The 25,371-nt window shown below is 48.5% G+C and overlaps 7 protein-coding genes across 7 annotated transcripts; 4 read left to right on the top strand and 3 right to left on the bottom strand.

The window, feature by feature from the left end:
* Window positions 1–1,057: 1,057 nt before the first annotated feature.
* On the bottom strand, window positions 1,058–3,073 carry N7516_006905 (uncharacterized protein; the record flags this gene model as incomplete). Its single annotated transcript, XM_057219625.1, has 7 exons — window positions 1,058–1,072; window positions 1,127–1,560; window positions 1,623–2,201; window positions 2,253–2,545; window positions 2,607–2,626; window positions 2,686–2,815; window positions 2,871–3,073. 7 exons carry the CDS (start codon window positions 3,071–3,073, stop codon window positions 1,058–1,060), a joined length of 1,674 nt encoding a protein of 557 aa, XP_057073716.1.
* A 1,763-nt stretch (window positions 3,074–4,836) lies between these two features.
* Window positions 4,837–6,139, bottom strand: N7516_006904 (FTR1 family protein; the record flags this gene model as incomplete). The annotated part of the gene is made up of 4 exons (XM_057219624.1): window positions 4,837–5,377; window positions 5,429–5,874; window positions 5,931–6,052; window positions 6,109–6,139. The coding sequence occupies 4 exons, from the start codon at window positions 6,137–6,139 to the stop codon at window positions 4,837–4,839; spliced, it is 1,140 nt and encodes a 379-aa protein (XP_057073715.1).
* An 850-nt stretch (window positions 6,140–6,989) lies between these two features.
* Window positions 6,990–8,805, top strand: fetC (putative ferrooxidoreductase Fet3; the record flags this gene model as incomplete). The annotated part of the gene is made up of 2 exons (XM_057219623.1): window positions 6,990–8,214; window positions 8,261–8,805. The coding sequence occupies 2 exons, from the start codon at window positions 6,990–6,992 to the stop codon at window positions 8,803–8,805; spliced, it is 1,770 nt and encodes a 589-aa protein (XP_057073714.1).
* Window positions 8,806–11,668: 2,863 nt separating this feature from the next.
* Window positions 11,669–17,158, top strand: N7516_006902 (uncharacterized protein; the record flags this gene model as incomplete). The annotated part of the gene is made up of 4 exons (XM_057219622.1): window positions 11,669–11,825; window positions 11,943–12,266; window positions 12,335–12,525; window positions 12,590–17,158. 4 exons carry the CDS (start codon window positions 11,669–11,671, stop codon window positions 17,156–17,158), a joined length of 5,241 nt encoding a protein of 1,746 aa, XP_057073713.1.
* Window positions 17,159–18,139: 981 nt separating this feature from the next.
* On the top strand, window positions 18,140–19,648 carry N7516_006901 (GDP-Man:Man(1)GlcNAc(2)-PP-dolichol alpha-1,3-mannosyltransferase; the record flags this gene model as incomplete). The annotated part of the gene is made up of 2 exons (XM_057219621.1): window positions 18,140–18,983; window positions 19,041–19,648. The coding sequence occupies 2 exons, from the start codon at window positions 18,140–18,142 to the stop codon at window positions 19,646–19,648; spliced, it is 1,452 nt and encodes a 483-aa protein (XP_057073712.1).
* A 230-nt stretch (window positions 19,649–19,878) lies between these two features.
* N7516_006900 (uncharacterized protein) lies at window positions 19,879–21,936 on the top strand (the record flags this gene model as incomplete). The annotated part of the gene is made up of 2 exons (XM_057219620.1): window positions 19,879–21,726; window positions 21,826–21,936. The coding sequence occupies 2 exons, from the start codon at window positions 19,879–19,881 to the stop codon at window positions 21,934–21,936; spliced, it is 1,959 nt and encodes a 652-aa protein (XP_057073711.1).
* A 528-nt stretch (window positions 21,937–22,464) lies between these two features.
* N7516_006899 (MFS transporter) lies at window positions 22,465–24,433 on the bottom strand (the record flags this gene model as incomplete). The annotated part of the gene is made up of 4 exons (XM_057219619.1): window positions 22,465–22,765; window positions 22,915–23,126; window positions 23,187–24,093; window positions 24,183–24,433. The coding sequence occupies 4 exons, from the start codon at window positions 24,431–24,433 to the stop codon at window positions 22,465–22,467; spliced, it is 1,671 nt and encodes a 556-aa protein (XP_057073710.1).
* Window positions 24,434–25,371: the final 938 nt, after the last annotated feature.

The raw sequence follows: 25,371 nt of genomic DNA, 5'->3' as shown, positions 1-25,371 counted from the left end.
ATATTTAGTGGTGTCGTGGTGGACACCTGATTTCTCAGGCCGTGATGTTAGACTCGCCACCTATATAAGTAGCTCTCTGGAGATCAACCTTTCTTCTCTCTCTCTCTCTCTGGCACCCAATAACTTCCTCACAATCTCAACCTCACCATATCTGACCTTCTTCTCTTCTATCAGATACCGTACCCCAAAGTCGACGAACATGGCAATCAACTGGCCACGGCAACGTCACCGTCAATTACAACTGAGGCGGGGGGTATACAGAGAGAGAAGTGAGAGAAGTGTGAGAGAGAAGTGAGAGATGGAAGTGTTTTCCCAGCAAGGTTAGAGATGTTTGATGACCTTCCAAGAATGGACATCAATTGGATGGTTCGCCTGCTCATGCAGGCGATGATACTCTTACTGGATATCTACACGCCATGTAAGAGGCTCAAACTCAGAGAAACGATTGGCTACACCCAGGGAATGTATCTCGAGGCCCTTGAGCAGTGCCAGATACCTTTGAGTGTCTTCTACCCTTTTAACCACGCAATGCCACTAAAGCCAACTGATATAAGGACTTCTGGTCGACGGGTCTGCCACCATTGTGCTACCACAAAATCCGGAGCCAAAGCATGGTATTTCTACCCTAACGCCACCGACGAGAATCCGTTGTACTATTGCGGAGCTTGTTACGTGTATCAATCTCAGCACACTTCTGATCGCCCGACCGCTTTGTCTAACGGTATCCGTTCAAGGCCTACCGCCGGACCATGTAGCCATTGTGCAGTGACCGAATCTGTTCAATGGTGTTGGCACTGGAGGGATAAGGACCGTGTGGTCTGTTTGTTCTGCCGTTCTTACTGGTTGAAGCATAGAGTTGATCGACCGATGAAGAGAGAAAAGAAGTGCACTGGTACTATGCCTACGATGCGAGTGGACAAAAGACTGGGGATGGGTGCTCAGTTTGTGCCATGCAAAACAACAGAGACATCAACAAGGAAGCCAAGAAGAACAATTACGCAAACTGTGCATGTTCAGTAAGACCAACCTTTTTCACTAAGCTCCAACGAATTGGATATCACCACTTAAATTCCTGCGTTGTAATTTTAGCCCGAGTTTCTCCCTGGTAGGACTCTCATTAACTTACCTCAGTGTAGAGTGTTATGGATGGTCCGCCATTGAGCAACTCATCGTTAACAGCCTTCCGTGTTGTACTCATAAGCTTGCTAGGACCACAAGCACCAACAATAACGCGGTCATCTAAGTTGCCGCTTCCAGTGGCAGCCGCCGCGATCAAGTTGCCAATATTCGGGCGCCCTGACAACATCTGGTTGACCGAAGAGGAAATATTGTCTGTGGACTGTTGCTCAACGCCTTTCTCAGGATCATTCGCTGAAAATACCAGAGATGATTCTGCTGGGACTATATCGTTCTTTATAAATGTTTTTTCTGACAAAGAGTCTTGGGATGTGGGTGGCGATGTGCCGGACAGGTCAGTCTGGCGGGTGACGTAAATTTGCACATTCACTTCTGGATGAGACTGAAGTTGTTTGAGCTCTTGGGAAAACCATTCAAGACTCTCTGTGACACAGGGTTAGTTGACGAGCATATAAACATTGTGTCCTTGTCAACCTTTAACATACCCTGATGTCTCACTATCCAAATAAAGTCGATCGACTTGACGGCCTTCTTAGATACCTCGATCAGGTCTAGTGCAATAGCAAATGTGAAGCTAGCACCACTGCCACCGGCGACAAGAACGACCTTGTCAAACACTTTGAAGTTGGGGACTTGACCATATGCACCGTCGACGGAACAGCGTAGAGATCTCCCAGGGGACGCTTGGGCAGCTTTATATAAATCCTGCGTAAAGCCATCGTACACTCGAATCACGAACTCGGACGGGTTCGAAGACAACAGAGTGAACGGATGGCTTTCAACCCAGCGGATCGCAGGAACCCACAAGAATGCATGGGAACCTGGAGTAGAGTGCATGCGACGGCTGAGTTTCACCCGAATAGCATTGTTAGGCAAAGCTGTGACAGTAAGAGAATTTCCGAAGAAGTTCCAGAATATCTTTGCGCCGCGGATGATGCGGTCCATGACCCAAAGACAGGCAGTGAAAATGATGATAATCACTGTTGAGGTTGAAAATTTCGGACGGTGCATTCCGACTGTGATCATAATCAAAAGGAACATGATTATGTGCAGCATATAGAAGACTGTAGATGTTAGAAGTGAAAATTATAGTAGTACATGAACGGATGACCTACGTTCATAATACCCCCGCATGAAGTATGTGATAGTTGAAAAGCCAATGATGACCATAGCAATACCTGCAATTCCACCGGCAAAGTTTTCTACTTCTTCCAATTTGGACAACCTCCCACTCTGTGACCAGGCAGATAGGTACAGTATGGCATGCAGGACGCTTGTGAAGATGCAAGTGTAACCGGCAACCTTGTGTAACGGGCGGAGCTTTTCGTAGGATGTGGCTGTCAAGGGTGCGAGGGGCGTATTCTTCAAAGCCAAGAAAACCAGGAGCACCAAGTTTGCGACTGAAATCCTGTTTATTGATGCTTGTCAGTTTCTAGATCATGGGGGAATAATGTATCGAGAACACATACCAGCCAAATCGTTTGGCAACCTAGGAAATTGTCAGTTGAAAAGTATACCAAAGACGGAGAATGAACGAGCTAAGCTCACGTTGACAAGAATTGTAAAGTCTAGATTGGTTAAAGCGAGAATCAAGTTGATAGCCCAGTAGATGATATACAGAAGAGACCGGTCTGTCCTTAATCCCATTGGTGAACTAGAAAGAAAGGACTGTAATTGCCTGTTACATTCAGAAGATTAGTATTATCCTTGGCTCATATTAGCAATGAACATACCTATACTTCCGAGTCAATGTAGGATGATTCTTCCCTCGACCGTAATGAGAGTGAATTACACTTGACCAGTGGTATACGGCAAAAAGAACCATGATTGAGCCAATAGCAATAGCAAAATACTTGATACTCCACACGTTGTTAGACAGGCGCAATGCCCTCGCAGCAGCCTTCGCAGCAGCCTTTGCAGCCTTGGGGTCACTCATCCTAACCCTTGTAGACGGAGTCAACCTGGAAGCTTGAAAGGAAAATGTCTAGAACCAACACAGCCTGGCCGGGGAGCTCCATTATTAATCTTACTTCCTCTCATTGGAACTACACCGGAGAAATACGTGCCAAGAGCAAGAGGATGAACAAGGCTCCTCTGTCGACCAGTATACGTACTCGGCCTACTTCCGTGTCTCATAGGTTAAAGACTAAGTCCGGCGGAGCATTGCCTATATCGTCATGTGAACCGTTCTTATGACGAGATAGGAAATATAACTAGAATATCATCTGCAGGGTACATACGCCAGTAGAAAGGTAGAACGGGGATACCGAAAACGGTTGGGGGAGCACTTTTTTTTCCCACCAATCTCAGACAAATAAAACCATTAAATGCGGGTTATTTTATAGTTTTTCGACGGCTCTTCGACGGTTCTTCAACGGCTCTTCGGCGGTCCTTCGTTGCTGAGCGGATATTTAGCGGACGTTTCGCGGTGGTTTAGCGGCCACCCAACTACAAATTGGTTGTCAGCAGGCTTGCACAGAACAAACGGCTAATTAGTAGTTGTTATATATTCAGCAGTTGTCCAACCGGTCCTATATCCCTATATCCCTATTCCTCCCGTAATGTATGTAGTTACTATCCTCCCGTTCTGATAGGGCCGGAATGAAAGATATGTACTCTTCGGTCATTGTGCAGCATCAAGTCTTGGAATTTTAAGCGTTCTCTCCAGCCAAGGAACTGTATGAAGTGAATAACGAGTCACATTGGCTGTAAAATCCGTGAAATTTTATCGTGTGCCTCGATACTACAAAGGGTGGGGCCATGGGCATGAAAAAGTTAAAATTTAAATTCATCTAATCAATCAGATAAAATCTTGGAAAGCTAACTACCTACCTAGGTACCTAGGTACCTACCTTTCCATGGAAATTTCGGTGACGTTAGGTTGTGGAACACGGAGATACAGGTGCCAGCAGCGTGTGTGCATAACCGTTGGAAGCGCAGGGTATAGTATTTTCATGCAGAAGGCCATATAAACCGTCTGGCTAACACCCTATGCAGTTAATGAAAACTCGATATGTACAGGTTAAAGCGGAGCTAAAAATTACAGCGTCCAAGACAGACAAATTTTTTTTTTCATTTCCGAATTGGTTGAGCGGGTACCTGGGTACGTACATATACAACATAGCCACCGTATAATGATAAGATTAAAGGTGATCGATCAGTTAAATACTAGTACATAGTCCCCATATATTGTACTAGTGCGGGTCAAGAAAATCTTAGAATGCAGGTCGTTCGTGGGAAGTAACCCGATGGACTGATGCTTCGGATCCCTTACTAGGCTGGTCAAGTCGTGGGAAAAATGCATGTTTTCAGAGCGCATTTAGTGAGACTATCTACTTCCAAGAAGCCTTGTATTAGATGTATTAGAGAAAGCATTTTGACCACGTTTTGACCCATGGAACATATGTTGTACCTAGGTATGGATTTGGCTGCTCCGGTGGGGACACGCTCTATTCACCGAGACACCAAGACCTCGGGGTGAGACCGTGCGTTAAACCTTAGTGCCGCTTGGCAACGGTAAAATTACTAGCTCGCATTTGAAAATAATTCAGGTTGTTTTAATTTACAAAAACTAAACCTTGAAAGCTCCTCGTTCTCGCTTCCTCCGGCCATTTCGCCCAATGACCCGTTCGCCCAGTCTCTCGCCCATATAACCCCCTCCGATATTGGAACCGATATATCTGTCTCGACTGATTAAATCTAAAGAGCCAAAACGCCTGTCTCTGCACGTTTCTCCGAAACGGGGACGGCCGTATCAACAGGTACTGTTGTCTCCACGGGTGCCGTCGGATCTTTATAGGGACGGCACAGGATAAAGGCTCTGGCTCTAGCCTTGGCTCTTGCGACTCTGTTCATAGCCGGGTCAATGACAGGAATAGCCCCGCGCTTCTCGCGGTAGAACATCAGCCCGTAGCCAATCATGACACAAATCCAGTATAAGTTGTACGCGATCACGGAGCCATAGTCGGCGGAATTGGTCCAACCAAGAAGCGCGTTGAAGATACCCCAACCGCCGCCACCTCCTAGCTCTGGGTTGCAGCAGTTCACGTGCCAGACACTCTGTCGGATGTCGTAGGATCCAGCACCGGAGCCAGTCTCCGACGCGTCGCCTCCGATAATATTGTTCCAAGCATTGTTCTCCAAGTACCAGACACCACGCGAGAAAAGACCGGCGGCAACGAGGTAGAGGAAGCAAGTGGAAATAATCAAGAATATCTGCATCGAAGTCTGTCGTCCACCTCTATCGGTGTTTTAGCCCGTATCTTTCTCAAGAGCAATTGAATTGACATACCGGTAGATAATATAGCCCACTGCGATACCGGCCAAAAGGCCGCAGACGACAGCCAAGGGGAAGGAAGTGGCAGGAAGCCCTAATCCAACACCACCGACATAGACAACGGCCTCGAGACCCTCCCGGAGAACGGTGATAAATGGCAGGATAAACATAGCGTATTTCTCCAACCATCTCTTGACGCGACCCTTCTTTGTCTCATTGGGATCATGCTCGGTTTGGAGGGCCTTGGCGAGCTTGACACGCCATTTGTCTTGAAGTTTAGACACCCGCAGCAGGGCCGCACCCATAATCGTGATAATGATCGATGCAATGATTCCCAGAACACCCTCCCAAATATCCTCAGTGCTGGAGAAAGTATCTGTTCCGAGGCCGTAGAAACCACCGATCATGCCTGCGCCGACTGCGAGACAAATAAATAGTCCTAAGCCGCATCCCAGCCAGACCTGCTTTCTTTTAGCCTATGAACTTGAATAGCATTGTGAGAGTCGGTCACACATACTTGTTTCACCAGTCTTTTATACGTCGGGCGATCACTTTCGGACAGCGACTGCTTTAAAAAAGCCAGCAGAACTGATACAACCACCGTCGTCTCGAGACATTCTCGAAAACAAATAAAAAACACTGAACCAAGTTGATAAGCAATTGTGTTTTCCAAAAAGGCAGTGCATGAACTATACCGGTGACAGCAAAAACTTTGTTACTCCCCATGATGCTTGATATAGTATATATGACTTTGAAGGAGAAGAGATTCAAGCAGAATCCAGTGGCTAGAAAGTCAAGGAGCACCTGTATAAGGCCGCTTGTAACCCGGTTACCAAAACATACTCTGTATTGTTGGAAATTCAAAGTTCAAAATTACACGGGCTATGACCTCGGACCTCTCTTGAACAAGCATTCGACGACCCACTCCGTATTTATCCGGTTGAGCTTGGCTTCTTGTAAGCTCACCTGTCTCCGTATTGGAAGCTTTTCCTAAGCGTTTAGCGTTATGATTGGTGGCAGTGGATATATGTCTTAAAACATCCATGTATCATCACATGTTCAAGGGTCCAGCCACCTAAGTTTTTGACTCGCAAATAAACCCCGCCAGGAGAGATAACGATCATACCATGTTCTCCCGATTTGGCAGGTGAGCACAAGTTCGTGACCCTTTGATTCGCCTACGATCGATAAAGCAACCCCAATTCCACCTGGGCACCTTTTGACTCTTCTCGCCATGGTACACCTGGAAAACCAACGAAAGAATAACAACCTCCCACGTGGATATGCCATAGACTTCTGGGTTACATCTGATTGGAATGAAAACCCCTCCCAGAGTTCCCAGGTTTCCCACGGTATGGGCCCAGATTGATTAAGATAATCGGAAAGGATTAACTTTCCGCTTATCAATCTTGTACTGCGCTAGAATTGTTACAAGCTTCCGTTCCAAGCTACCTAGGTACCTATGTTGTAGTCTTTTTTGTTCGCCTTCTCTTTCCGTCCGGAATCCGGAAATTCTTCTTCTACCTCCTCCCTAGCGAAACCAGGCGAATCTTAAAGCATGGCTATTTTTCATAGAATGCTGATTCGCCTTGCGGTAGTACTACTTCTTGTGCAGTACTGTCAAGCGAAGACGGTGAATCTGGATTTCAATGTCACTTGGGTCAATGCAAACCCGGATGGCCTCCATGAGCGCAAGGTGGTCGGTATAAACGGCCAGTGGCCGTTGCCTGTCATTGAGGTGGACAAGGGCGATCGCCTGATTGTCAATATGTATAACGGGCTTGGGGACAAGGAGACTTCCATCCATTGGCACGGCATGTTCCAAAATGGCACCAATAACATGGATGGTCCGTCGATGGTCACCCAATGCCCAGTCGCTCCTGGTTCCTCCATTACCTATAATTTCACCATCCCCCAAAATGGTACTTACTGGTACCATTGTCATACCGACGCCTGCTACCCGGACGGTTATCGACAGGCTCTGATTGTGCACGATGATGACGCATATTTTAACGATATGTATGATCATGAAGTTACCGTTACGATGAGTGATTGGTACCATGAGCTTGTTGAGGACATTCCGTTCATTCGTGTTGAAAACCCGACGGGAGCTGAGCCTGTTCCGGATTCCTTCCTCTTCAATGACACTTTGAACACAAACATTCCTGTCGAAGCTGGAAAGACCTATCTGATGCGATTGATCAACATTGGTGCCTTTGTAGCGCAGTATTTCTACATCGAAGATCACACTTTCCGCATTGTTGAAATCGATGGAGTATACGTTGACGCGCAAGAGGCCGATACGCTTTATATCGCCGTTGCGCAACGTTATGCCATCTTGGTCACCATGAAAAATTCTACGGATAAAAACTATCCGATCGTGACGGTTGCCGACTCGCTTTTACTAGATGTGATCGAGCCTTCTCTTCAACTCAATCAAACCAATTGGCTCGAGTACAATAGCAGCGCGGCGCACCCGCAAGCTGTAATGACGGTGGATGTCGCCTCTGACCTTGTTCCATACGATGATATGAAACTTGTTGCCCACGATCGGATGGAGCTCCTCCCAGACCCTGATATGATCGTTCAGGTCGATGTTATTATGGACAACCTGGATGATGGTGCGGGTTATTCATTCTTCAATAATATCTCCTACACGATGCCTAAGGTCCCGACATTATACACTGTCCTCACATCCGGGGATTATGCCACAAACCCGGCGGTCTACGGAGAATACACACATCCCTTCATTTTTGAGCACAACGCTGTCATTGAGATCGTTCTCAATAACCTGGATGGAGGTTCGCATCCCTTCCACTTGCACGGACACAACTTCCAACTCGTCAGTCGCACTCCGTCATACGGTCCGTCTTTCAATGACTACACTGACGGTGACCCTCTCCCCTTACAATGCCACCGAGAATCCCTCCAGTAGCTTCCCGAAATACCCCGCTCGCCGAGATACCTTCGTCGCACCACCCCAGGGTAACTTTGTTGTCCGGTTCGTCGCCGATAACCCTGGTGTTTGGTTGTTCCACTGCCACATCGATTGGCATATGTCACAGGGCTTGGCAATGTCATTCATCGAAGCCCCGAAACAGATTCAACAGCAATTGTCGCTAACAGAGAGCGAAATTAACATCTGCAATGCTGCCAACATGTCCTATGAGGGAAATGCTGCCGCTAACACGGAGGATCTGCTCGACCTAACCGGTGAAAATAAGCAGCTTCCGTGGCTACCTGTCGGATTCACGGCGAGAGGAATCGTGGCAATGGTTTTCTCTTGCGTGTCTGCTTTCCTTGGCATGGCGTTCATCACCGTTTACGGTATTTCAGGCATCAAAACACCGAAAGGGGAAACTGCTGTGGTTACCGAGCGTGAGGGATTGTGAGTTCCTTTTGGGATTTTTGGGATTTTTGGTGTACTTAATTTATATATTTGTCTCGCTTGAGCGGATATACATTTGCATTCTCCTTGAAATTTATCTCCTGGTTGTGAACTCTTCCTTGTGGCATGTGGAGTATAGAAAACTCATTGCCAATCCATATATTGGTTGTTATATTCCAAGGTTGTCATCGGTGCTATTTTAGATACAATGTTGCCATTATGCGTAAAATTATCATGCCAAACAATAATAGAACGCTTCAATCTCGTTATACCTCCGATGCCGGCCAACACATCAACCGACTGGCCCCATATAATGAGATCTAAAGTGTTCTTCCCTGTCTTCTCCAACTCTAATGTCTGTCTTCCATTCCTTCTCCCCGGTTTCCCGGCTTAGGTTGAGGTAAATCATGTCTTGTATAATGTACCTCAAACCAAGCCTATATTCTCTAATGATTCAAAAATAAAATAGACTTCTGGTAGATATTCCCTAAAAGGAATGTTACTGGAGAAGACATCTGTGCCTCAAATATCGATTCCAAAAAATGCCCATAGGGAGTAAAGATGGAGGTGTCTTGATAATCGTGTCTAGATCAGGAAAGTTGGCGACATCAAATGCTAGCATATTGACTAGGCGAACTGTATGTTGTAACGTAGTTCACAGCGAGCTGTTATCTGTTAAAACACATAGTAAATGGGATAAATCAAAACTTGATAGCTCAACAACGCAGCTTTACAGGAACTGTTCATTTTAGCCTAATAGTTTTCACGTGGTATCTGACCAATTTAGGGAAGTTTGAGAAATTGAATGATGTGTTCACTGAGAGATATATATTTTAAAGTCCAACGATGTAATTTTCGGTACAACAAGAATGTAAGTGTTCAATTGCTTCAATTTTTATTTCATCATTTTGACGGCAATGTAATGATCACTTAAGTGGCACATGGTGATCACAGCCAGTCCCAGCTCGCTGGTCCGCACCAATACATCTGGTAAGGCACACTAGTGAGAACACTACCTACTATATGGCTGAAATGTACTTTCTGACTGAAAACTAACGGCCGACTTGACTTTTCTTGCAATCCCGACCTTCGGTCAGTCATCGAACCTACTTCCCATGCCTGGTCGGCGACACTAAGCAGTACGATACCGCATTCCTAGGTTTATTATCATTCGACCGAAATGCGCAAACTGTCAATGCGGAGTTGTCGACGATGTACGTGCTTTCTTTGTATACGTTCTTCAAAAACCGGGTCAAACAGGCCGACTCATTCTTCCTTTGTAGAGCTGTCGCAGATGCTTTGTATGAGGTACTTATCATTATGGCGAAGAAGGGTTCATTGTCTATTGGCGAAAAGTCTTGTAATTGCCCATAGTTGTAGAAAGGAATTTAAGTGTGGACGGACATTGAAGGATTCGAAACACTCTATATCAGGTTGCGAACAAAGAAATTTGTTTGTTGTTACCTCTGTGGACAGGTGTTAGGGTTCGGGTTCTGGCATATGCAATGCAATGCAACGGGTTTTATTAGGCCAGATATTGAAACCAAAAAGCGATCGGCGATCCTTCAACGGTTTCTCTGACGATAGTGGACCTCTTTTCAAATTCAATCCAGGAACCAAAGACAAAAAAAAGTCCCATATATGACATTTGTGTACCCCTTGTTTCAGCGCAATTTCCACGTGGATGATAGAATGTAAGACTAAAGATGTCGGGTTGGGGATGAATTAGGGCCAATTATAGAACACCCCAGCTGAGTACGGAGTACGGAGTACTACATAGACGAAATACCCGTTTCACATCGTAGACGGGTGGATATCAAGCGATGAACCTCCGACTCCGCATCACAGTCAATTGGAGTGGACCCCGGGTGCCAATGAACTATCGGATTGGTTTGGCTGGCCCGTCTCCGACACGATTCGGCTCCATCTGGAAGTGAACACGCAGCGATCGGCACCCAGAGACCCATGAAGATGGTCGATTGGGAGAATTGAAAGGAATTGAGCCTGGATGGTTCCCTCCAGCCTCCTCCAAAATGGACCCTGTTGAAGCTAAAAGCAAACCTGAAACGAACGGACACAACGTGGAGGGTTCGAGACACTCGGCCTTTTTTTAATTTATTGTCGGTGGAGATAAAAGCTTTGAAAGAGATATTTTTACTAGTTCGCATTGGAAGACCGATGTAAGGCATGGCACTATTGAACCATGTGCCCCGGAGTATTTACAGAAAAGGAGATATTTCCAGGTTGATATGTTAATAGTTAACCCCCTAACGTAGGTACAATATACGGAGTACCCGGAATTACAATAAAGAAAACCAGTTAAACCTTGGTAGACAGTAGAAAGTAGTTACATTCCATTGGATAACTAACTATACTACTCCATATTCCGTTGTTACTCCTGAGATATGTCAACCCCTGAACCAAAAAAAAAAAAAAAAAAAAAAGAAAAAGACTCTCCCCCTTGGGGAAAGATGAAATCGTCCTTCATCTTAAATTAAAAAACGCTAAACTATTCTAAGGTGGTGCACGGTGGTCAATCACTCCAGCATCTTTCCAATCTTTCCATATTAATTTTGTATTCTGCCATATTCTACTTCCCTACCTCTCCGTACTTTCTCTCTCCTACACAATAACACAGAAGGGGGAAACTGGGAGACTATCAGGTACGCGTTGTGTTGTGATTCTCTCTCTTATCGATACCCGCGAAAAAAGAAAAAAAAACTAAAGGAAACTGACACTTCTCTCTCCACATTCCAGACCATCTCCTTAATTCTACGCCTCATGACTACACCTATCGATTAACACTTCGAATTCCTTGTATTTCTATCCCACCTGGTGTGGTTCTCTTGGGGATATTAGGGAGAGAAATGACTGTCTCACCGCCAGCATCGCCCACTGGCGCACCCCCGCGTCCCATCAGTGCTGTCATGCGCACTCCGCGTAGTACCAGTCGTTTAAGTATGAGCAGCAGGCAAGGTGGAAGTCGTGCATCTGATGAGGATGGCAAGACTGCAGTTAAAGTCGGTATGTGGATTCTTCGAATGCTTCCCCTGATTATGCCCAGTTCCATGGTTATCCGATACCTGCAATAAAAAGAAACAACATCAGCCAGCAACTAAATTCATCACTAACCGACCGCAGCTGTCCGTGTACGACCACCACTGAAACCAACCGATCCTGGTTATGAATTGATTCCTCAGCGGTTCCAGAAGTCCACCGTCCAAGTCACCGCCCCGACTAGTCTGGCCGTCGATGTGTCGGCTGGGCGCAAACTATTTGTGTTTGATCGGGTTTTCCCTGAAACTACCGAACAGGAGGGTGTCTGGGAATATGTCAGTGATAGTGTCGACTCATTTGTTCAAGGATACAACGTCTCGATTATGGCATATGGCCAGTCCGGTGCGGGAAAGTCCTTTACAATGGGTACCTCGGGCCCCATTGACCAGAATAACATGCAGGATATGGGTGAGTTTGAAAGATGCTGGTTTACCAATCAACCCAGGGACTAACCGTGTGTCTTCATCTTGATTTAGGTATCATCCCCCGTGCTGCCCAGGTCTTGTTCGATAAATTGGACGGGCCCTCAAAACATAATCGGACTGGGTCGCACTCGACTACTGGGCTCCGAACACCCCAGCGATATTCAATGACTTCCGCCGCAAGCTTTGGGAAGTTGAATCAGGAAAAAGATAAGGCCTGGCAGCTGAAGGCTACATATGTGGAGGTGCGCTTTTTTGTCTTTTTTAGGAAACTGCTGGTGTGGCATTGTTCTAACTATTGTTCCACAGATCTATAATGAGCACCTGAGGGATCTGCTCCTTCCCGAATCGACCGCCGCAAACGACCGCAGCAACGTGACGATTCGTGAGGATACTAAGGGCCGTATTATTCTGACTGGGTTGCACCAAGTCAACATTAACTCATTTGACGATCTAATCGGTGCCTTGAACTTTGGCTCGACCATCCGTCAGACAGACTCCACGGCAATCAACGCCAAATCATCTCGGTCGCATGCCGTCTTCAGCTTGAACCTTGTGCAGCGCAAGTCTTCACCAAATCACGCGACCCCGAGCACTATAAAGGAGAAGCGCATGTCGATGCCAGTCGACACGTTCCACGCCGGGGAATCGATAACTGTTGATAGCAAACTGCACTTCGTGGATCTGGCGGGAAGCGAACGGCTGAAGAACACCGGTGCCTCTGGAGAACGTGCGAAGGAGGGGATCTCTATTAACGCGGGTTTGGCTGCACTCGGAAAAGTCATCTCACAACTCTCGTCACGCCAACAGGGCTCTCACGTCTCCTATCGTGACTCGAAACTTACCCGACTACTCCAGGATTCGCTCGGTGGAAACGCTTACACGTACATGATTGCTTGTGTCACTCCCGCCGAGTTCCACCTCAGCGAGACTTTGAACACAATTTCATATGCTCAGCGAGCCCGAGCCATTCAGAGCAAACCTCACATCCAACAAATTGCAGACGACGGCGACAAGCAGGCTATGATTGAGCGACTCAAGTCCGAGATATCTTTCTTGCGCCTGCAGATCCGCAACTCAGAAGGATCGGAGCGACGTGAAGGAGGATCCACCGAACGAAGCGAACGCAAGAACGAACGTGAAAAGCACTTGCAGAATCAGTTGTTGGACATCCAAGAAAGCTACAATTCCCTCAGCCAGCGCCACGCCAAGCTGATTTCAAATATGGCCAATGATTCGGAGTCGCATCCAAACGGCGAAATGGACGATGCAACCTCCGAGATTGGGAAGAACTCCGTTGAGCGAATGCAGCGGTCCAAGTCTTTTGCCGAGTCCGTGGAGCAGATGGTTCTGGAGTACGAAAAGACCATTCAAAGCTTGGAATCTTCGCTCTCTGAAACACGCGCCTCCCTCTCTATCACGGAGAGTGATCTACTCGAGCGTGAGACCAAGTGTGCCTATATCGAGACTGTCAAGGAACAGCTTCAGACCCGTGTCCAGAAGCTGACGGACCGGGAACTCAACACTGAAAACTACCTCCACGAATTGGAGTCTAAGCTTGATGGTCACTCTACAGGCGAAGAGAAGCACGCTGCTATTGTTGCCGAATTGCGCAAGGAATTGAGCCGGGCCCGCGACAGCGAAGCCAGCTGCGAGGAATATATCTCGACGCTTGAAGAACGACTTGCGGAGGGTGACCAGGACATGGAACTTATGCAGCGCGAGGTGATGCGTTTGGAACATGTTATAGAGCGCCAGCGAGGCCTCGGGCAGCTAGACCGCCTACTTGGCGAGCTGGACCAACAAGATGGTGGGGATAGACACGACAGTGTCAATGGCATTGACTACCCACACTATCACCAGCCCAGGAATATTCAGACCTCTCATAGACACACGCCCTCTCTCGACGTTCTCAGCGAAGCAGTTGAGACAGCCATTCCGGAATCAGACGAGGATCTTGTCGAGCCGACCATCGAGACCGAGCTTGAATCCATTGGAGAATCCGAGCATGAGACCGGTGAAGACTTGAAGGTCCTGGAAACCATGACCAGCAAACTAGAGGCACGTCGCTCGGAGGCTCTTCGTGAGGAACCCCTCGCAAGTCCCGCCCAGTCGAAGTTCGTTGCCGACAAGCTTGAGACTGTCACTCAGGAGCTTTTCGACCTGCGCCTGCAGCATGAGAACACCATTGGTGACTTTGAGACCCTCGAATCCAAGTACGAGCAGGCTCTCAAGGCCCTTGAAGAGCTTCGCCAGGATAAAATCGACGAAGCCCGCCACCCGGCACCTGACGTACAGAACGAACTTTCGCCGCGCCCGGTGACTTTTTTAGGAAATGGAGGCACTCCGACCTCGAAGGCTGGACCACAACACTCATCCTCGCAATCACTCTCTTCGGAATTATACTCGGTCGGGGAGCAATCCACTTTGCGCGCATCCTATGAGGACGGATCAAAGGGAATGTTGTCCGCGCCCTCAACCCCGCAGGTGCTGTCGACCCGTCAGGTGGACTCTGAAGAGTCCGAAAGCATGCGCAAGATGCTCGCCGAGCATCAAGAAAGTGCCGAGCTCCTGACACAGAAATACACTGAGTTACAAAACGAGCATGAAGAGATTCTTGGACTGGTCGAAAAGCTGAAGGCCGAGGCTCAACGCGCCAAGTCGAGCTCACCCCCTACAACCCCCGGTTTCAAAATGATCCGCCGCATGACTAGCCAGAACCTTCTGTCAGGAGTTGACCGTGCAACCCGAGCCCTTACAGGTCTCCGGGTCCTTGCGTCCGAGGAGTTTGCTGACAAGCCGGACGCTATGCACAACTTCGACTACCATTTGGATCAAACCATGCACGAGTTGCAAAGCCGTATGGAGCGCCTCCAATCCCTTGAAGCTGAGAACCAAGGCGTTAAGAAAGAAATGGAAATGAAAGCAACTATTATCTCTGGCCTGACCAGAGAACGGTCGAGTTTGCAGGGTGCCTCGCCTGTGGACATGGCTCTGGTGTCGCAACTGCGCGATCAGGTCGTCTCGCAGGAAAGACAGATCAACCACCTTCGAGACGCCCATGAATCCCGCCAGAAGGAGCTATTGACCGAGATTGATTCTCTGAAGGCTCTTTTGAAGTCCCAGGAAAGCGCTACCCGGGCAATGGACGCTGGCGCTGAGGAGCAGGATAAGAAGATCGGTGCGCTGGAGGGAGAGCTCACGGAGTGGCAAGATAAGCACAAGAGTGCTTTGGAGTCCCTCCAGTCCTCGGAGTCGCAGCTCACTACTACTCTCGCTGAGCTGGAGGGTGCTTTGGCTTCAGTCGCTGCTATGCGCTCTGAGCGTGCTGCTGCCGATACTGACTCTACTGAGAAGGAGGGTGCTGCTCGAGAGCTTGAGGGTGGCCGCGCCGAACAGCAGCAGCTTGTAGATAGCCTGATGAAGAACATCGAGGATCACAAGTCTACAATTGCTACCCAGCTTGCTACAATCGCCGGTTTGGAAAAGTCTTACGCCGATACCCGGGATCAACTGGCTTCGCAGACCACTGTCGAAGCCGGAACCAATGCCGGCGCTGTTGACTTGGATCTGTCTTCTCGTATGGCCGAACTTGAGCAGGAAATCTCTACCCATAAATCGGCTGTCGACTCTCACAATACTACGCTGGAAACCCTCCAGGAATCTCACAAGCGTGAACTGGTCGAGTTGGAGGAGCGGACTAAGGCTGCTGCCCAGGCCGAGTACGATGCTCGTCTCCTCGAGAAGGATGCCGAGCATGATCAATCCATGGCAACTTTGCAGAAAGATATTGCCGAGTCTCGTGACGAGTTGGTCAAGCTGCTTAAGGCTGTGTCGACTCTTCTCAACTCCGAGGTCTCAGCCGAGAACTTGCCGGATCAGATCCGAGACGTTTTGAACCAGAAACAGCACTTCTCAGACAAGTATGCTGAGCTCATGGGCACCAACGAAGACCTTCGCAAGCAGCTGGAGGCCAATGCGGACGCTGAGAGCCGCCTGGACGAGATAACCAAGAAGAACAACGTCCAGGACTCTAAGGTTAATGAGCTCGCTCTCTTGGTGGCTACGCTGGAGGATACTCTTCGCCAGAAGGACGAACAGGTCAAGAAAAAGGAAGCCCTGGTTGACGAGATCACGATCGAGAAGCAGAAGAGCGTGCGTCTCGTGGAGGAGCTAGAGGAACAAATTACCAACAGCTTTGATCAACACCACAACCGTCTGTCCGTCATTCAGCAGGAGCGTGATCTGGCCCTGGAAGACGCCAAGGCCAAGATTGTTATCTATGAAGGCGATATCGAGACTTACCAAGTGAGGATCGAGCAGCTTGAGCTTCAAATCAAGAACACCGGAAACTCCGACAGCTCCCACGATCGCAGCAGCTCTCTTACATCCAATCTTCGCAAGAGCTCTTCCGCTGCTTCTCTTCCCTCGCCTCCACCGGCGATCCCTCTCCCTCCCCTCCCTACCATTGCCTCTCACTCCAACGGTAATGTGTCCCCGCCCAGCTCTCGACACGCCAGCAAAGAGTTGTCCAATGTCCAAATGGTCGAGGACCAGGAAGCTCGAATTCGAACAATCGAGAAGCACCTGTACGCCGAGAAGCAGCTGACCGCCACCCTGGAAGAGGCCCTAGGCGACCTTGAAGCCCAGAGCACCAAGGTTAAGAGCGACTGCGAGGCCTGGAAGAAGAAGGCCTGGGTATTGGAGGATGAACTCTCCTCCCTCCGCAAGGAACGCAGCTCTGCCCGTCTATCCCTGCAGGCCGTCGAAGAGGAGCGCAGTGCCCGCCGTGAAGCCGAGGCCGCGCGCGCTCAACTCGAAGAGCGCATGCTCGCCCTTAACAAGAAAAAGAAGAAGAGCACCCTCAACTGCTTCTAGGCGGTTTTGGTTTTGACATTGCTCGAGCTTGAGCTTGCCCCCAGCATCAAAAGCAATCGCATTATCATCTGTCTTTATCCTTTTCTCTGATTGTACACCTTCTCCTTCTCTGTTACTTTTCTTCTCATCTTTTTTTTTTTTTTTTTTCTTCGGCCCTTGTTTCATACCCCCTTATTTCATTCGATTCCAATCAATTTCTCGCCCATTTCCTTGTATTATGAGCTTTCACGTTTTTGTCACTGTCAATACCTTGCCCTAACACCCCCCTTCTATCTCAGTTCTTCACGTATTTCCTTTTTTTTTCCTACTCGCACTCATGAATCTCTCATGACCAGGTGGTAGATCTTTTTATTGATCTTTTTATTGTCTCTACGCCGAATAACCTCGATATTGTACATTCCGTCGGCTTTCAATCTTTGTGTCGCAGTCCGGGGGATCTTGTCAGCCCCGACTCGCTTTTCCCCTCTGCTTGAATTTCATATGGATGCTCATTCATATTGAGTTGCTTGTCTCGTACATTCTTGTCAATGATGTTTGTAATGTCGGCTTATTTTCTATCTCGCGTAGAATGGCAGAGGTAGTTGCAACATCGCTGGATAGGTTTTGGACAGATTCATCGGCAACTTTAAGTCCCCGGTAGAAAGACGTTAGATAGAAAACCTTGGAGGTGATTTCTGTTGAGGCTGATCAAGGTCCTGGTGCCAACAGAGGCCCATATCGGCGGAGTTACTGTACAACATATTTATACCATGATAGCCACGAAGAATAGCTTTTTTTAACCCTGATCGTAATAAATACTACAATACTACACTTGTACACTCAATCTTTGCTTCACAGCCCCTAATTGTTAATAAATAACCATCTCTAATACCTAGTGCTGTCAAAAGTCATAGCATATGGGCATCACATGACGCGTATACCCCACGTGTCTTTAAGCTTGTCGCAACAGCTCCAATCTTCAAGCTCCGAAAACAACTCATCATGGGCCTCCAACGGTCCAATGTGACAATAATCCACCCGGATCTCGGTATCGGAGGTGCCGAGCGGCTAATAATCGACGTCGCCCTAGCCCTTCAGAACCGAGGCCACCGCGTAACGATCTACACATCCCACCGCGATAAGGCGCACTGCTTCGACGAGGCGCGCGATGGCACTCTAGACGTCCGCGTGCGCGGAAACACCCTCTTCCCCGCCCATGTCTGCGGCCGACTTCACATCCTCATGGCTGCGCTGCGCCAGGTACATCTTACCGTGTCACTACTAGGCGAGCTTGGGACAAGGGGGACACCGGAGACAACTACCACAACCACCGACGATGAGGAGGACGGCGATGATATCTTCATAGTGGACCAGTTGCCAGCTTGCGTGCCATTTTTGAAGTCTTTCGGCCGCCCGCGCCAGTCCCGACGTCAACGAATTCTCTTCTATTGTCATTTCCCGGATCAATTGCTCGCGCGCCGAGATGAGGGCGGCTCGCTTCTTCGCTTGACGAAGGCCCTGTACCGGTTTCCGTTTGATTGGTTTGAAGGATGGGCGATGAGCGCGTCGGATCGGGTTGTTGCGAACTCTAGGTTCTCCCGTGGGGTCGTGCGTGACGTCTTTGGCTCGGATAAGTTGGGTGACGTGGAGGTGGTCTATCCGTGTGTCGATATGGATCCCGCGGTGTCAGTGCCTGATAAAGCGGAGGAAGACCCCCTCTGGGGTGGCAAGAAGATCTTGCTCAGCATCAATCGCTTCGAGCGTAAGAAGGATATGGCATTGGCGATTCGCGCTTATAATGGACTAGGAGCGGAGAAGAGGAAAGGGACGCGGCTGGTGATTGCTGGTAAGAACCTGTGCATGAATTTTCGATTTATATAAAGTCTAACATGGTATTTTACAGGCGGTTACGACAATCGTGTCCATGAGAATGTTCACTACCACCAAGAGCTGGATGAGCTCGCGACCAGTCTCGGGTTGAAGACCGCAACCTCCAAGACAGTCGTGTCTGCGCTTTCAATCCCCGACACCATTGATGTCCTCTTCCTTCTTTCCGTTCCCACTGCATTCAAAGATACCCTGTTGGCGCAATCAAAGCTCCTTCTCTACACACCGATCAACGAACACTTTGGAATTGTACCCGTTGAAGCAATGCGTGTTGGCCTCCCAGTACTAGCATCTAATACTGGCGGTCCATTGGAGACGATTGTTGAGGGTGAAACGGGCTGGCTCCGCAATGCTCACGCAGATGAAGAGTGGACTGCTGTGATGGACAAGGCACTTTACGGACTGAGCCGGGAGGATCTTCAGCGCATGGCTATTGCTGGCAAGAACAGGGCGCAGCAGGAATTCTCACTCACTGCTATGGGTGATAGGCTAGAGGAAGAGATTTCCATCATGCTCAAAGCTGAAAGAAGACCATTCAATGGGTGGCAGCAGGTGTTTATCATTCTCGTATTGGCTGGGGCTGTTCTTGCAGTAATAACAGCCATTTTACTTCGAGCGATATAATCCATAGCTCATGCATTTTAAATCCGTGTACTTTAAATTAATCTACTGTTTCTCAATTGAACAAGTTCCCCTATCTCCTGTTCTGAACATTGTTCACTCCTTCACATAACGACTCTCACATATAAGTCACATGACCTCGTGTTTTGTTCGTGGTGACGTCGCGTCCCTTCTATGTACCAATTGATCTTTATCCTTAATCGCCGGCCCTAGTGGCATTGGGGCCTCTCAACATGCCCGAAATAATAAACCTCCTATCCTCCGATCCTCCTACTCCAGAAAAGCCCCAGCCACCAAAACCGCGACAGCCAACCGAACTGCCATCGCGACGGCCAACCCACCAGCTCCCTCCGATTTCGTCAGACCCGTTCGATACATCCCTGTTCGACTATGAAGACGTGTTCGACAAGCCCGCCAAGAAACGGCGAGTGAGCGATCAAGACACTTCTTCTCTGCGACAAAGCACTACGCCAAATGAACCTCGAGCTCCAGCTTCTGCGGCGGAGCCTTGGTTCTCGATATCCGATGATGATTTTGACCTACCGCCAGTAAACGCCGCGGCGCAGAGCAAACCATCTCAGTCGCGTGTTGAAGAATCGGATCCAATTGTCTTTACCTCTTCGGCCCCAGTTGCTTTGCCAAAGCCCCCATCGCGGAAACCGAATCTTTCAACCCGGGATATTCTTGCGCTTGCTGATGATGACGTATTGTCGGACCCCATGGACCCTCCGCCCTCAGGTTTCCGAGGGCGTAGTGATATTGATGAATTCAGCGATCCATTTGCTCTGCCGGAGGTTTCTGAACTACTGAAAAAACCGACTGTCTCGAATCCTATCTTCTCCGAGTCAACTGCTCGCCTATTATCTCGCCTTGGCGATGAACAGACTTCAGGCCCTAAAGCAAAGTCTGGTCCTAGAAATCAGAAAGAAACCAGCTTGAAATCGACGGCTATGGAGGTCCTCTCCGACGACAACATTGACGAACCAGTAGCACCCCGGAAAACAGCAAAGAAGACAAGCAAAGTTACTACCGCCGAAAAGGAAGCAAAGGCCAAAGCACGCGAAGAGGCAAAGATACAGCGAGAGCGAGAACGCGAGCTCGAGAAAGAGCGGAAGCTGAAGCTCAAAGAGGAGAAAGCGAAAGAGAAACAACGGGCAGCCGATATCGCGAGCGTCAACAAGCTAAAGGTGAACAAAAAGGATTCCACACCAGAGATGATCGTCGACATGGCCACATCTCTCGAAGACAGCAGCGTTGGCACTCAAACCGTCGAGTTCTTGAAACGCCTCGGCGTCCAACATACATTCTTCACAAGCGCAATTCCCAACGTAGTCAAATGGCGTCGCAAGATGAACGCCACGTACAACAGAACCCTACGCTACTGGGAACCCTGTCCATCCTTCATCCAGAAAGAAGACCACGTGCTATGTCTATTACCCGCGCAAGAGTTTATCAACATGATAACCCCACCACCAGACGACGAAGAAAGAGAGACCCTAGAAACCCACGTCCTCCGAATAAAAAGCGCCTACCCGGACTGCAAACCCATCTACCTAATCGAAGGGCTGACCGCACTAATGCGCAAAAACACAAACGCACGCAACAGAGCCTTCCAAGCCGAAGTCCTGCGCCAACTGGCCGAAACAACCGCACCAGAAGAACAAGAACAAACGACAGCGCGCAGAGCTCGAAAACCAAAGAAAAAGCCCGACACAACGCCCCTCGTCGATGACGAGACTGTCGAAGACGCTCTGCTCGAATTGCAGGTCACGCATTCTTGTCTCATTCACCACACGACCGCGCCGGCCGATTCCGCGGAATGGATTAAGAATTTCACGGAGCACATCTCGACAGTGCCATACCGTCGTGAACGACAGGAAGCGCACAATGCTGCTTTCTGTATGGATACCGGGCAGGTGAAGACGGGCGTGGATAAGCAGGATACTTTTATCAAGATGATTCAGGAGGTCAATCGCGTAACGGCTCCTATGGCTTATGGGATTGCGGCACAGTATCCCTGTGTTGCGGACTTGGCTCGTGGAATGCGGATGCATGGTGCTATGATGTTGGAGGATATCAAGGTAGGTTTTTGTTTCTTCCCCCTTTTCTTCTTCTTCTTCTTTTTTTCAAATATACTGGCTTTCTCTTTTTCTATTGGAATGTCTTGCTGACTGCTATAGAAATCCGCGAACAGAAACGGCTCCTTGACGAACGCGCGCATTGGACCCGCTGCTAGTAAGCGGCTGTACAAAGTGTTCAATGGACTTGATCCGAGTTCAACGGACATTTAGGTTTGTTTTTGTCTTCATGCTTAATTTTGGTTATGATTGCCATTTTTAGCTTGGGCTACTGCAGAGCATGTCTCTGCATTCTGGATATTGCATCCATTTGGCACATCGGATTATATTTTGGTTAAATTGTTACTTGGGCTTGGGCTTCTAAGACCCTGCCTCTTCTCTCTTCTGGCTGGGAAATCGGATATTGTCCAACTCTTGAAGCAGATGTCCTGTTGGATTATGGGGCATATTGCTATCGACGGAATGCCAGTTGGCACAGAGTAGTTCCGAGTAGTGCATCACCACCTACAAACGCAGCGATTGGTTTTTCTTTCTCCCATGCAAATGTTATATTTGAACATCAATATAAGATGTTAAAACCCGAAATAATAAAAAACTGCCTAGCTATATGCAAATGCGAAACCACATCCATGTGTAGAACCCATTATCAACGCCCATATAAAACACCAGACATCAAATCAAACAGATTAGACATCTTAAAAACAAACCAAAAAACCAATCCTTCCTTTACTAAATAGCCAACTAAACAACAACCCCTCTCCTCTTCCACCCCCTCCAAGCAGCCAACCAAGCCAAAACAGCAATCCAAACGCTAACCGTGCAGCCGACAGCCCAGAACCCATAGCATCGCCATCCATGACATTGCCCATCAGACAATCCATCACCGTCGCCGCGATTCATAGCACTCTGATAAGCAGCGGAGTAGACAATACCCCAGAGCGCGGCACCAGCCGCCGGCATCATGGCAACGATACCCCAGTTCGTGGCGAAGTTCTCGACGCCCCAGACGACAGAGATGATGATGGGCGCCAGGGAGAAGGCACTGCCGTACCCGAAGCCGATTAGTGCGGTTGTCAGGTTGAAGATTCCTGGGTGGGCTAATGGGAGGGGGAGGCGAGGAGGAGGTAGCCCAGGGAGAGGAGGAAGGCTGAGGGGATGAGGAAGACCATGCGGGAGAGAGTGAGGCGTGACGATGGAGGGGATGTGTTTCGGGAACCTTCGGGGATTGAAGGGAAGAGGTGTGTTGCTGGGGGTGCGAAGTAGTCGGAAAGTGAGCCTGTTAGGAGTCGGGCGATGGTCGAGGTTAGGGCTATGGTTGTGACGTGGGTTGAGGGGGATCCGGCTGGGGGTGAAGCGCCTGTGGGATAGGATTGAGGTGTGAGGGTTGGGATAACTGTGCCCAGCTTTTGGATAAGAAGTTAGCGTAATGGTATAGCTGGAGGTAAGACTTTAGACAAACTCACGTTGTTGATGTACGATTCGCCGGGGCCGGTGACCAAGAAGAAGCCGGCGGCTAGCCACCACATGGTGTTGTCTTGTAAGAAGATACGGGTTTCATAGTTGAGAAGCCAGTTCTTTTTCCGGCGCTCCTCTTCCTCGCGTTCCTTCTCTAATCTTTGCTGCTCTCGCTCTTCATCGGACAGGGTTGATTGCTCCTCATCGAATGCATCAGAGAAAGTGCCGTACTCAACCGCTTGCCTGATTTCATTCCGCGGTTGGAAGAAATCACTCTCCTCCAGCAGTCCACTGCGCTCTAGTTCTTCAACCGTCTCATCGATATACTTATCATCATCCTCCACGATGCGCAATGCAAAGGTACCGACGATCCCAATTCCCAGCAATAGCAGCGCTAGAAAGACGAAGTATTGGAAAACGTCGAGATCACCGTGGCTCCCATCCTCGAGACGTTCGTAGAACAGATACGTCCCGAGTTGACTTTGCCACATACCACTAAGACCGAACGCCGCAATAGGAACAGCAAGCATAATACCCTTGTGCTTTCCCCTGCCGAAGTTCTTGGCACATGTCGCAATAGCTGCTAGATACATGCAGCTAGTGCCCATACCAATGGCGATAAACGCCACGATCATCACCCAGAACGGCCACCCCGAGCCTCCCGCATCAACAGGCGGGCCGCTCTTATACGTGAACGCAGCGAGGAGATACCCGATTCCAAAGACCAGTCCCGAGAACATAGCTAGTGGCGACGGGCTGTACCGATCACACAAGTAGCCGAACAAGGGGACGGGGAGGTACATTGCGATTTCCGCAGCGATAGAAACGGCATTAACCTGGAGCTGCGAGTAATGGAGCCGAGTAAGGAGTAGATGGCCATACAGAGAGAACGCAGTGATACTCCCGGCTCCCAAGCTACAAGACACGAATATACGGGTCAGCTTCCAGGGCACCAATTGAGATCTTCTGGTAAATATCACAGCCAGGATAAAGGTTTTCCATACCAAGTAACAACACCCCAGCTAAAGCTAAGCACTCGGATAACCTCCTTCTGCATCTTCCGTCTGTCTCGCTCGACAATCTCCCCGACGACATCGCTCAGTAGCCCATCATCACTCCGACCAATTTCGTGATTAGCAGGGCTCAATGAATGTCGTCGCGATGGCTCTGCGCTTCGGTCGGTTGTATCTTGTTCTGTATCGAGATCCTGGAGGAGCGGGCGATTTGCGTCGAAATCGCGCTTATCGATCGTCATCGTGCTTTCTCCGCACCGATCGCGCTAGGCGGTATAACCGACCCTTCGCTGGGGAAGGGGAGGGGGGAGAAAGGGTAAGATAGGCGAGGTAGGTATAAAAGGGCTATGGAATACGGGAAGGTGTTGAAAGATGGAAAGTATGTGGCATGAACGATGGAATGCCGAGCACAATTGTCCGAGTGAATGGAGGATGGAGCTTCAAGGGCGGGGAGCGGTGTCGGCTGGGTGGATCCCGGGATGTTGTGTTGTTCAAGGAGTTCAACTTTTGAGCTACAAAGTAATAAGTAATAATATATGGTATCCAAAAGTTATAAACTCTCAGAATACCTAGTATTTCTATTTAGGCAGCTCCTTAGTGAGGTATATGCGTAGTACATGTGTGTAGATATCAAAAGTGAAGGTTACCCCATAGAATCACATGACATTGGGATCTATAAATTTGGCAGTGAGCTGAAGGACTACTCTTTCTTAATAAAAGAACACAGTAAGTGGGTATTAGAGCCCATTAAGTATTTGGGCGCATCTACGGGAGATTCTGTTTCTGACAAACACGAAGGAAAAGCTTCAATCAAGAATGGTCCATGTCATTTTGAAATGGATATTGTGAAAATAGTGGAAATGAAGGGAAATAGGCCATCTAGAGATAAAGAAAGGATACTCATGTACAAATAAAGTAAGATCATAGTAACAACCCATGAAGGAGACCGAAAAAAAAAAAAAGAAACAGTATTTGGAGACATTGGGGGGTATTATCAATATCAATAAAACAAGACTGAGAAAACTGATACACGCCCGAGAAAGAAAAAAAGAAGAAAAAGGCTTCTGTGAAACAAAAAAGCAAAGAAAAAAAATACCTCAAAACGACTCTAAATGCATCCAAGCGTTGACGGGGATCATAGAAACACCCATTGAAGGGCCGGGTCGTTATTTCGTAGTGT

The sequence above is a fragment of the Penicillium verrucosum genome, assembly GCF_028828655.1.
Source record: "Penicillium verrucosum strain IBT 35672 chromosome Unknown utg000002l_segment0_segment0, whole genome shotgun sequence".
NCBI classification, from domain to species: domain Eukaryota; kingdom Fungi; phylum Ascomycota; class Eurotiomycetes; order Eurotiales; family Aspergillaceae; genus Penicillium; species Penicillium verrucosum.
Note: the sequence above shows the minus strand (reverse complement) of the source record. Positions and strands in the feature narration are given on the sequence as shown.